Source organism: Pleurodeles waltl, chromosome 4_1 (genome assembly GCF_031143425.1).
Source record: "Pleurodeles waltl isolate 20211129_DDA chromosome 4_1, aPleWal1.hap1.20221129, whole genome shotgun sequence".
NCBI lineage: Eukaryota > Metazoa > Chordata > Amphibia > Caudata > Salamandridae > Pleurodeles > Pleurodeles waltl.
This window is the reverse complement of record NC_090442.1, coordinates 986,951,952-986,964,696: the sequence shown is the minus strand read 5'-3', so window position 1 is coordinate 986,964,696 and position 12,745 is coordinate 986,951,952. Positions and strand designations below refer to the sequence as shown.

General features: G+C 45.5%; 1 protein-coding gene across 3 annotated transcripts in view; it reads right to left on the bottom strand.

Moving 5' to 3' along the window:
* The window catches only part of LRRK2 (leucine rich repeat kinase 2), a 1,446,345-nt gene that overhangs the window by 1,313,700 nt on the left and 119,900 nt on the right, over positions 1–12,745 (bottom strand). For all 3 annotated transcript variants that reach the window (XM_069229760.1, XM_069229761.1, XM_069229762.1), the window contains one exon: positions 10,326–10,460. In XM_069229760.1, the coding sequence (XP_069085861.1) occupies positions 10,326–10,460 (135 nt within the window). The remainder of the gene's footprint in view (positions 1–10,325; positions 10,461–12,745) is intronic.

Here is a 12,745-nt window from a genome sequence, read left to right as displayed (position 1 = left end):
GAGGTCAAAGTGGTGCCCAAAACGCATAAGCTTCAATGGAGAAGGGGGTGTCCCGGTTCCAGTCTGCCAGTAGGTAGGTACCCGCGTCTTCGGAGGGCAGACCAGGGGGGTTTTGTAGGGCACCGGGGGGGACACAAGTCAGCACAAAAAGTACACCCTCAGTGGCACAGGGCTGGCGGGTGCAGAGTGCAAACAGGAGTCGGGTTTGCAATGGAGTTCAAAGGGAGACCCAGGGGTCTCTTCAGCGAAGCAGGCAGGCAAGGGGGGGGCTCCTCGGGGTAGCCACCACCTGGGCAAGGGAGAGGGCCACCTGGGGGTCAATTCCTTCAGGTCCTGGGGGCTGCGGGTGCAGTGTCTTTACCAGGCATCAGGTTCTTAGGAGCAGGCAGTCGCGGTCAGGGGGAGCCTCTGGATTCCCTCTGCAGGCATCCCTGGGGGGATTCTGGGGGGTCAACTCTGGCTACTCACAGGGTCGCAGTCGCCGGGGAGTCCTCCCTGTAGTGTTGTTTCTCCGCAGGTCGAGCCAGGGGCGTTGGGTGCAGAGTGCAAAGTCTCACGCTTCCGGCAGGAAACGTGGAGTCCTTTTAAAGTTGTTTCTTTCTTGAAAAGTTGTTTCTTCTTTGGAGCAGAGCCGCTGTCCTCGGGAGTTCTTGGTCCTTTTAGATGCAGGGTAGTCGTCTGAGGCTTCAGAGGTCCGTGGAACCAGTGGAACGGGTCACTGTTGCAGTTTTTCCTGAAGTGGGGAGACAGGCCGGTAGGGCTGGGGCCAAAGCAGTTGGTGTCTCCGTCTTCTCTGCAGGGCTTTCAGGTCAGCAGTCCTTCTTCATCTTAGGTTGCAGGAATCTAGTTTCCTAGGTTCTGGGAGCCCCTAAATACTGAATTTAGGGGTGTGTTTAGATCTGGGAGGGCAGTAGCCAATGTCTACTGTCCTTGAGGGTGGCTACACCCTCCTTGTGCCTCCTCCCTGGGGGGAGGGGTGCACATCCCTATTCCTATTGGGGGAATCCTCCAAAATCAAGATGGAGGATTTCTAAAGGTAGGGGTCACCTCAGCTAAGGACACCTTAGGGGCTGTCCTGACTGGTGGGTGATTCCTCCTTGTTTTTCTCATTATCTCCCCTGGACTTGCCGGCAAAAGTGGGGGCTGTGTCCAGAGGGCGAGCATCTCCACTAGCTGGAGTGCCCTGGGGCATTGTAACACGAAGCCTGAGCCTTTGAGGCTCACTGCTAGGTGTTACAGTTCCTGCAGGGGGTAGGTGTGAAGCACCTCCACCCAGAGCAGGCTTTTGTTTCTGTCCTCAGAGAGCACAAAGGCCCTCACCACATGGGGTCAGAAACTCTTCTCTCAGCAGCAGGCTGGCAAAGACCAGTCAGTCCTGCACTGAACAATTGGGTAAAATACAGGGGGCATCTCTAAGATGCCCTCTGTGTGCATTTTTTAATAAATCCAACAGTGGCATCAGTGTGGGATTATTATTCTGAGAAGTTTGATACCAAACTTCCCAGTATTCAGTGTAGCCATTATAGAGCTGTGGAGTTTGTTTTTGACAAACTCCCAGACCATATACTTAATATGGCCACACTGTACTTACAATGTCTAAGAATGGACTTAGACACTGTAGGGGCCTATAGCTCATGCAGCTATGCCCTCACCTGTGGTATAGTGCACCCTGCCTTAGGGCTGAAAGGCCTGCTAGAGGGGTGACTTACCTATGCAACAGGCAGTATCTTGTGGGCATGGCATCCTGAGGGGGATGCCATGTCGACTTTGCCTTTTTCTCCCCACCAACACACACAATCTGCAATGGCAGTGTGCATGGGTTAGGTGAGGGGTCTCTTAGGGTGGCACAACATATGCTGCAGCCCTTAGGGACCATCCCTGGTCACAGGGCCCTTGGTACCACTGGTACCTTTTACGAGGGACTTATCTGTGTGCCAGGGGTTTGCCAATTGTGGAAACAATGGTACATTTTAGGTGAAAGAACACTGGTGCTGGGGCCTGGTTAGCAGGGTCCCAGCACACTTCTCAGTCAAGTCAGCATCAGTATCAGGCAAAAAGTGGGGGGTAACTGCAACAGGGAGCCATTTCCTTACAGACTTCTTGTGCTTCGACTTACCTGACCATCACGAGGACCTGGAGTGAGGCGACGATGAGGGGCGTGGGGCTCCATGACCGTTCCCGGGATCTTCCTCTCAACCAAGATCAGGGCCTACACGGGGCCGAGCACCAGCCCTCAAGGAGCTTTAGAGACTGCTCCCTCAAACCTTTCAGATTCATGGCCCGGCGCTCTGAGCCTGACTGAGTCATAGTCACACTCCAGTCACTACAGGCACACAAGGTGTGGATCAGTTACAGACATCGCCTGATGGCAGGATCCGCAGGGCTTGAATCCGGTCTTACGCGAAGACATCCTCAATGCACCAGGAGTGTAGACACTCAAAAACCTTTGACAAAAAGTTGAAAAAGACCAGTCAAAAATGATTGAGGGGTAGCTCTTCTTCGGATCAGCACTAGGATGGAACGGAAAGAAAAGAACAGATGTCAGCGTGCTGGGGTGACACCTTTATAGGACCTGCAATGTCATATCCGGCGCAGACGATGCCAACAATGGAACCAATCTATGCCACCTAATGGCACACAGGGTTACTGCTCAAGAAAAATCTCTGGGTCCAGACTGATGCCTGGGGGAAATTCTAAGGTAAGGAATCTGCAACTAGATGTCTCTATCAGATATAAAACAAGTACTTTCAGAATGTGTGTGTGTATATATATATATATATATATATATATATATATATATATATATATATATATATATATATATGGAAAATGTCACTTACTTACCCAGTGTACATCCGTTCGTGGCATGTTCAGCTGCAGATTCACATGCTGTGCACTGTTCCTGCCATCTAGTGTTGGGCTCGGAGTGTTACAAGTTGTTTTTCTTCAAAGAAGTATTTTCGAGTCACGGTACCGAGTGACTCATCCTTTTCCGCACCATTGCGCATGGGCATCGACTCCATCTTTGATTGTTTTCCCGCATAGGGTGAGGTAGGAATGGTAGAATGAGATTACTAAAGAGGTCCCTGCAATAGAATAGATATGTATGTACATAGTTTGTGCTAAAGGAATGTTTATTTACATTTATACAATTTACAATTGCGACTTAAACGGCTACAGGCTCCCAGGGAGGTGGGAGGGCGCATGTGAATCTGCAGCTGAACATGCCACGAACAGATGTACACTGGGTAAGTGACATTTTCCGTTCAATGGCATGTGTAGCTGCAGATACACATGCTGTGCATAGACTACAAGGCAGTAATCCTCCCAAAAGCGGTGGTGAGCCTGTAGGAGTTGAAGTCGTTTGAAATAATGTTCTTAGTACAGCCTGTCCTACTGTGGCTTGTTGTGTTGCTGACACATCTACACAGTAGTGTTTGGTAAACGTATGAGGTGTAGACCAAGTGGCTGCCTTACAAATCTCTATCATTGGTATGTTACCTAGAAAGGCCTTTGTTGCTCCTTTCTTTCTAGTGGAGTGTGCCTTTGGCGTAATGAGTAACTCTCTTTTAGCTTTGAGGTAACAGGTTTGTATGCATTTGACTATCGATCTGGCTATGCCCTGTTTGGATATGGGGTTACCAGCATGGGGATTTTGGAAAGCAACGAACAATTGCTTAGTTTTACGCAATGGTTTTGTTCTGTCTATATAGTACATTAGTGCTCTTTTTATATCTAATGTATGCAGTGCTCTTTCTGCTACAGAGTCTGGCTATGAAAAGAAGCCTGGGAGTTCCAGTTTGGTTTAAATGAAACAGTGAAATGACTTTTGGTACAAATTTTGGATTAGTGCGGGGAACCACTTTATATTTGTGTACTTGTATAAATGGTTCTTCGATAGTGAACGCCTGTATTTCGCTAACTCTTCGTAGTGAAGTGATGGCTATTAGAAATGCTACCTTCCAGGTTAAGAATTGGAGTTGGCACGAATGCATGGGTTCAAAAGGTGGGCCCATGAGTCGTGTAAGTACAATATTAAGATTCCACGAGGGCACTGGTGGGGTTCTTGGAGGTATGATCCCTTTTAGTCCTTCTATAAAGGCTTTGATAAAAAGTGACTTTGTATGTTTAATCTGCAGGTAAGCAGAGATTGCAGTGAGATGAATTTTGATTAAGGAAAAAGCAAGATTTGCTTTTTGTAGGTGTAGTAAATAACTTACAATGTCTTGTATGGAGGCATCTAACGGTGTGATTTGGTTTGCTTGGCAGTAGAAAACAAATCTTTTCCATTTATTAGCATAACAATGCCTTGTTGTTGGTTTCCTTGCCTGTTTAGTGACTTCCATACACTCATTTGAAAGGTTTAGATAGCCAAATTCTAAGACTTCAGGAGCCAGATTGCTAGGTTGAGCGATGCTGGTTTGGGGTGTCTGATCTGTTGTTTGTGTTGTGTTAACAGATCTGGTCTGTTTGGGAGTTTGATGTGAGGTACTACTGAGAGGTCCAACAGTGTGGTGTACCACGGTTGGCGAGCCCACATTGGTGCTATGAGTATTAGTTTGAGTTTGTTTTGACTCAGTTTGTTGACTAGAAAAGGAATGAGTGGGAGAAGAGGAAAAGCATAAACAAATATCCCTGACCAATTGCTCCATAGAGCATTGCCCTTGGACTGAGGGTGTGGGTATCTGGATGCGAAGTTTTGGCATTTTGCGTTTTGTTTTGTTGCAAACAGATCTAGGTCTGGTGTCCCCCAGAGGTGAAAGTATTTTTGTAGTATCTGGGGGTTTATTTCCCACTTGTGAGTTTGCTGGTGATCTCGACTGAGATTGTTGGCTAGCTGATTGTAAATGGCTGGTATATATTGCGCTATGAGGCAAATGTTGTTGTGAATTGCCCAATGCCAATTTTTTTGTGCCAGGAGGCATAGTTGTAACGAGTGTGCCCCCCCTGTTTGTTTAGATAGTACATTGTTGTCATATTGTCTGTCTTGATAAGAATGTGTTTGTGGACTAGAAGGAGTTGAAAGGCTTTTAGTGCTAGGGAGACCGCTAGCAGTTCTAAGTAATTTATGTGCAGTTGTCTTTGTGGATTGTCCCATTGTCCTTGTATATTGTGATTGTTGAGGTGTGCTCCCCACCCAATCATCGAAGCATCTGTTGTGAGAATGGCATGAGGCACCGGGTCTTGAAATGGCCGCCCTTTGTTTAAATTTACAGGGTTCCACCATTGAAGAGAAAAGTGTGTTTGGCGGTCTATCAACACTAGATCCTGAAGTTGACCCTGTGCCTGCGTCCATTGTTTTGCTAGGCACTGCTATAAGGGCCGCATGTGTAGCCGTGCGTTTGGGACAATAGCGATGCATGACGCCATCATGCCTAGGAGTTTCATGACAAATCTGACTGTGTACTGGTGATTTGGTTGTATGTTTGACACCATAGTTTGAAATGATTGAACTCTCTGTGGGCTTGTAGTGGCAATTGCCCTTTGTGTGTTGAGTGTTCCTCCCAAGTATTGTTGTAGTTGGGATAGTTGCAAGTGAGAATTTTGGTAATTTATAGAGAAGTCTAGTCTGTGTAGGGTATCAATTACATACTGCGTGTGATTTTGACACCGGTGTTGAGTGTTGGCTTTTATTAGCCAATCGTCGAGATATGGGAATACATGCAAGTGATGTCTCCTTATATGAGCTGCTACTACAGCGAGGCATTTTGTAAATACTCTGGGCGCTGTTGTTATCCCGAAGGGCAGTACCTTGAGTTGGTAATGATTGCCCTGTATGACGAATCTGAGGTATTTTCTGTGAGATGGATGGGTATATGGAAATACGCATCTTTTAGATCCAGTGTTGCCATGTATTCTCCATGTTTTAGTAAGGGAACTACATCTTGTAGTGTGACCATGTGGAAATGTTCTGATTTGATGAAGAGGTTTAATGTCCTGAGATCTAAAATTGGCCTTAGTGTTTTGTCTTTTTTGAGAACAAGGAAATATAGGGAATAAACCCCTGTTCCTTTTTTGTGTTGAGGTACTAGTTCTATGGCTTGTTTTGTTAATAGTGCTTGTACCTCTATTTGTAACAGATCTAGATGTTGTGCCGACAGTTTGTGCGCTCTTGGGGGAACATCTGGAGGGAAATGAGTGAACTCTATGCAGTAACCATGTTGGATAATTGATAGAACCCATGTGTCCGTGGTTATGTCTGACCAATGTTTGTGGTAAAGTGTTAATCTTCCCCCTACTGGTGATGTGTGTTGGGGTAGTGTGACACTGAAGTCACTGTTTGTTGCTCGGGGCCTGCTTGGTGAGCTGAAACTTTCCCCTTGATCTTGGGAACTGTCCCCTGAAGGATCCGCGAAACCCCCCTCTCTGATATTGGGACGGGTAGGTGGGTTTTGCTTGAGAGGTGGATGCTTCTGAAGGTTGTTATCTAAAACCTCCCCTAAATTGTGGGTTCCTAAATGTCCCTCTACTGGGAAGAGTAGAGCGCGCCCGTGGCTTTGGCTCCGGCCCAAACAGTTGCTGCTGATTAAATGGCATGTTAAATTCTGCCTGCTGTATTTCAGGTTTGAATCCCGAGCTTTGTAACCAAGCATGTCTCCTGATTGTGACTGCTGTGTTTACAGTTCTTGCGGCAGTGTCAGCGGAATCCAGTGCCGAACGAATCTGATTGTTGGAGATGGCTTGCCCTTCCTCTACTACTTGTTGAGCCCGTTTTTGAAACTCTTCAGGTAGATGCTGAATGATGTCACTCATTTCATCCCAGTGAGCTCGGTCGTAACAGGCGAGGAGGGCCTGAGAATTTGCGATACGCCATTGGTTGGCAGCTTGGGACGCCACTCTCTTTCCCGCTGCGTCAAATTTGCAACTCTCTTTATCAGGAGGTGGTGCATCTCCTGATGATTGCGAGTTTGCACGTTTCCTTGCGGCACCAATCACTACAGAGTCTGGTGGGAGCTGCTGCGTAACGAACAATGGGTCCGACTGGGGTGGTTTGTACTTTTTTCCACCCGCGGCGTGATGGCTCTTCCCTTTACCGGCTCTTGAAACACTTGCTGTGCATGCCTAAGCATGCGTGGTAGCATAGGCAGGCTCTGGTATGATGCATGTGTGGAAGCCAGGGTATTGAAGAGGAAGTCATCCTCCAATGGTTCCGAATGCATACTGACATTATGGAATGTCGCAGCCCTGGCCAAGACTTGGGTGTACGAGGTGCTATCCTCTGGTGGAGATGGTTTTGAGGGGTAGCATTCAGGGCTATTGTCCGAGACAGGGATCTACATCATCCTGCATTTGCACAGTACATGTGGGTGACTATGCAGTGGGCGTGCCAATTGGTGACCCTGTCCTTTGTGGCGAATGTGGTGGCGAAATTTCTGGAGAAAAATGGCGAGTTGGTGATTTCTCTCTAGCCACTTTAGCTCTTGGCTGATCAGTCTCAGTCTCTGTTTGTGGTTGAAAAGCCACCTTTCTCTTAAATTTGAGAGGAGGGGCAGTTTGGATCTTTCCAGTATCCTTATGGATCTGTATTCGTGCCTGAGTTTGGTCAAACTCTTCAATGTTCAGCTCCTCTTCAAATCTGTGCCTCTCCTTCAGTTGTTTGGAGAGCCCATATTCCTCTGTGTAAGAGGTCTTTTTCAGCTCCAAAGCCGGTTTTCTTGGCACCGAAATGCCCAGGGTGATGTTTGGCCTCGGCTACGAAAGGCTCTTTCGAGGCTTAGTGGCTTCGACAAGGCGATGTCGACTTTTTTCGACGCCGGTGTCTCGGCTCGAGTCAGATGACTTCGCCACGATTTTGGCCTTTTTCGGTGCTGAAGGTGTAGCTTGTTCACAGCTTTTTTTATGGGTCGAGCCATGGCCTTCAGGCTGTGGCGTCCCTGAGGCCTTTTGTTTTTTCGGCTGACTTTGGGGTTGGGTCAGGGCAGGCGTACTCACTTTTTGGCCTGCTGTCGGTCTCCGTCGGAGTCGTCCGATTCCGGTCCCTGGATGGAGATAGCCATCTCCTCCTCTTTGACGTCGAGGTGTTGCGATGATTTTGATGCCATCTGCATGCGTCTCGCCCTCTGATCTCTCAAGGTCTTTTTTGACCGAAAGGCCTTGCAGGCCTCGCAAGTATCCTCTCTGTGCTCTGGTGACAGACACAGATTACAGAACCGATGCTGGTTTGTATATGGATACTTAGCGTGGCACATCGGACAGAAACGGAAGGGGGTCCGGTCCATGAGGCTTCGACGACGGGTGTGGTCAGGCTGACCAGGCCTCGGCTGTGCGTGGAAGCCCCGAATGGCCACCGAAGCGGTTGTCTCGTCGGTGCCTATGTATCAATAGAAGATCTTTCCCGAACGTAACAATACCGACGGTTCTCTCGATGATTTTAATACTTTCCCGATTTGAATCACGAAGCGAAGAGGAACACGTCCGAACCCGATGGCGGAAAGAAAACAATCTAAGATGGAGTTGATGCCCATGCGCAATGGAGCCGAAAGGGAGGAGTCACTCGGTCCCGTGACTCGAAAAGACTTCTTCTAAGAAAAACAACTTGTAACACTCCGAGCCCATCACTAGATGGCAGGAACAGTGTACAGCATGTGTATCTGCAGCTACACATGCCATCAAACATATATATATATATATATATATATATATATATATATATATATATATATATTAGAAATAGGTAAACTCTACCTAGTGCAAACATTTTCTTAAGTGTTTATTAAAAGTACACATTCTCAAACTCAGACATTACCTATCAAAAAGAATAATTTGTTGTCAACATGAAGTGTTAAGTGATTCCATCAATTTAAGCCTATCCTGGCTCCCGAGCAGCCTTTACATTTGGTGATTAACCAATTGCACACATTTACATTTCTTTCAGGTAGCAGGCACCCTGGGCCTGGGGTGAAGGGGCCCGTTACTTCGCTGGACTCCTCAGCACAGAAAAAACCCTCCCTATCCTCCACTCAATTTCAGGCAGAGACACCTCAAGGGCCGAAAGTATGTGAACTGCTATTGTAAGATTTAAAAGTAAAGGCAAGTGAGTCCCCACAGATCCCATCCACTTTGACCTCTGTTTACATGCATATGTTTTTCGAGATGAGTTGAGGGGGTGACAGGAAGGAGACCAGCAGGGTGATTTTCAGATGCAGAGCTCTGAATGTCTGGGCCCCTTGAGCCTCAGAGTAATAGCCCAGAAGAAAGAAGTAAGTAGTGAGGTACTTGGATAGCCTCAAACAAATGGCTCAGATGAAGGAGCAGTATATGGGAGTGTCACCAAGGCCTGGGGTGTGAAAGGCCAACTAAATCACAGTTAAGGCTGTTGTGCTATGCTTCTTTGGTTGAATTAGGGCCCTGTACACATCTGCTATGCCAGTGCTGCTATGGGCCTTGGGCACATAGCCCAACGGAAGTGAAACCTGAAGCAGAAGAGATATCTTAGCTCAGTCCAAGAGAGATGGCACAAAGTGCTGGGAAACTATAGTGACCCATGTATTTAGCAAAGGGCAGAGGAGACTGTCGGCTTCACAAGGTAGTAGCTATTATTAGTGAAGCAGGAGCATTGGCACTGGAGCCCAGGACTGTGAGGAGCCTACTGCATCACATTTATGACTGCCTTTACAAAAGGGGCAAGGGGTTTCATTTTCTTTGCTAGTATTAGGACAGCCCTGCTGCAAAGAGAGGGCAACACATGAGAGATCATTTTTTACTGCAAGAGACAGAGGGCCTGATTATGATATTGGCAGATGGGGTTATCCCATCACAAATGTGGCGCTTATCCCGTCTGCTGTATTTTGATCCCATTATATCCTATAGAAATCGTAATATGGAATACTTGTCAAATGTTTGACAGAGTATTCCATCTGCCAAGATTGTAACCAGGCTCAGAGTCTGTTTCAAGACTGGAGTAATGGCCATCCGTGAGGGGAAGGGGTAAAAAAGGCAGCCTGTTTCTTAGGGCTGCAGCTACCATTTGTGCAGCAGGTGCAGTTGCACTGGGCCCCATACTCACAACACCCCAACTTTGGGGCCTAGTGTTTTTTGGTCAATTTATATTTTTCCTTGATATATTTGCACTTTTATGAATCACACATTTACTGTGGATTATGAGCTACGAAAACATACCCCTGAAATGATCTCATAAGCTCTATCCCCCGTGCTCAGCCCTGGTACTACAATTCCCCCTATTCTTGCCATTACATTTTTGGAGGGGAACTAGAGTAAAAAACATTTTGCTTAGGAGGGCTCACAACAAAAAAGTTTAAAGACCTCTGTACTAAGGTTGGGGTGAGCCAACGCATTCCACAGCAGTACTTAACACAAATACTTACATGGACCAGCTAAAGAAAGCAAAGCATAAAACGCTGGTAGAACAACACCCTCCTCTTTATGAAACTGCTTAAGTGAGTCCAAAATGACCAAATGATCTTTACTCTCAACAAACTCCATCAGATCTTCTTCTGTGACTACAATGGAAAGAAAATCAAAGAAAAATTATAACTAACCACAAATTAAACATTGCCTATATTTGAACAAACAGCATTTTCTACCATTTTCTCAGATCCTCTGGAAGTCTGAGGTACGGGGCACTGTAACAAGTATTTCATGTTAATGCTTGCACAGCTCACCTATTCCCATTTTTTCTTTTTTGTGCAATTGTGCTTAATTGATGTATGTGGTGAAGGGGAACATTGTATACGTGGCTAAGTAGTCAAACTTGCTCTCAGACGGTGACGTAGGTTACAACATAACACATTAACAACACCCAATAACAGTGAAGTTCAAGCCAGAACTTTACATTGTAAAAATATTTCTGTACAATAGTAGTGGTTCAAAATAGAACAAATGAAGATCAAGCTGAAGGAACAAACAGCACCTTCTAGGCCCCAAGATCTGATCGCTAAGAGATGATAATGGCAACTGCTCAAAAGAACGAAAGAAGTTAAACAATAACATTTTAGAGCTAATGTTAGGTTATGGAACTGAATTTGGAAATCATCAGAAAGACATAACAAGGCTGTCTCTTACTGTAGTAAATAATTGTGGTTTCAAGCACCGGGAATTCTTGCAACAGTTTCAGCCACTAGCAATAGCTACAGGTGCATGTCCTCACAGTATTTTATTTATTATATGTATAGAAGTTTAATAGTGTGAACCTAGCTCTATGGACAACAGAGCACTTTGCAAATAACGAAGGACCTGATTTATAGTTTGGTGCAGAGGTACTCCATCGCAATTGTGACCAATAATCTGTCCACCGTAATACAAGTACCACAGGATATAATACAGTTGTAGTAAGGCGAACGATACATCAATCACGTTTCTGATGGAGTAACCCATCCGCCAAACTCTAAATTAGGACCTAAAATCTTTAACAGGTGCATTTTAAGGAGAACTGAGCCCTCTACGATTAAGATCAACAGTAAAACAACAACTACATGTGCAGTATCCATTGGTATGAGGGAAATTAACTGCAATATAAAGAATTTAATTAAGGCGGTATATAGTGCGCAGATAAATTTTAAGAGCACTAACTACAGACAACACCAAATGACCACCAAATGAGTTGCTTCTTGAGTTCCGCAGCGCTCCAATTAGAGTGAACTCAACCTTCAAAACCGTTCTTATAAAACGCTCTAAGCATCAAAGTTCTCCAAGGTCAAGGAACTGGAAGGAAATTGGAATCTGAAGGTGTGAAGCAGGAAAGTGCAAGAAAGTACCCTGTAGTCCGAAGAAAGGATAATTTATTCTTTTCTGAACACTAAGATAATTTTCACAAGTTGCATAGCTTTTGAGGCACTCATTATCGAATTAATAAATTCCACTGAGGTGTTTGGAATTTCCCCCATGGAATAATTATTGCCTGTTATGAGCTTGTTCCGGGGATGGTGTCTGGATTTTAGTTCTTACTCCATCAAAATCTGCTTGTCTCTATGACTACAGGGCATTTTTTCCCATTTAAATTGTGGCACGTTTCACCGGCCGCAATTTAACAGGGAATAGATTTTTTTTATCACACTCGCTATGTAAAGAGTGCAATAAAAAAAATGTAAATCTCATAATTCTAATGTGTGATAAAAGGAGTTACCCTAAGTATTGGTATTTATTAGCGCATATGTATTGACGTAATAAAAGATCTGAATTAAGTCTGTTATTTATCATCAAATGGCTACACGTGAAAAACTTGGTTCAGAAACTTAGATTTTTGATTTTGGGAATACCTAGAAGTGAACCAGATTTGCCTCAGGTGTTCCTTTTGCCTTCTGTGGAGTTGAGTATTTCTTTTAGGTAGGATGTGCGGCCAGTATTGAAAATGTCACTTACCCAGTGTACATCTGTTCGTGGCATCAGTCGCTGTAGATTCGCATGTTTTGCAATAGCTCGCCATCTGGTGTTGGGCCGGAGTGTTACAAGTTGTTTTTCTTCGAAGAAGTCTTTCGAGTCACGGGACCGAGTGACTCCTCCTTTTGTGTCCATTGCGCATGGGCGTCGACTCTATCCTCGATTGTTTTTCCCCGCAGAGGGTGAGGTAGCAGTTGTATCGTAGTAATAGTGCCCATGCAATGGAGTGACTAAGTATGTACCTATATAAGGTTGAAATGATATATATACAAATAGTTGAAGGTAACTTCCGAACTGCTACAGGCTCCCGGGGAGGCGGGTGGGCACATGCGAATCTACAGCGACTGATGCCACGAACAGATGTACACTGGGTAAGTGACATTTTCAGTTCGATGGCATCTGTCGCTGT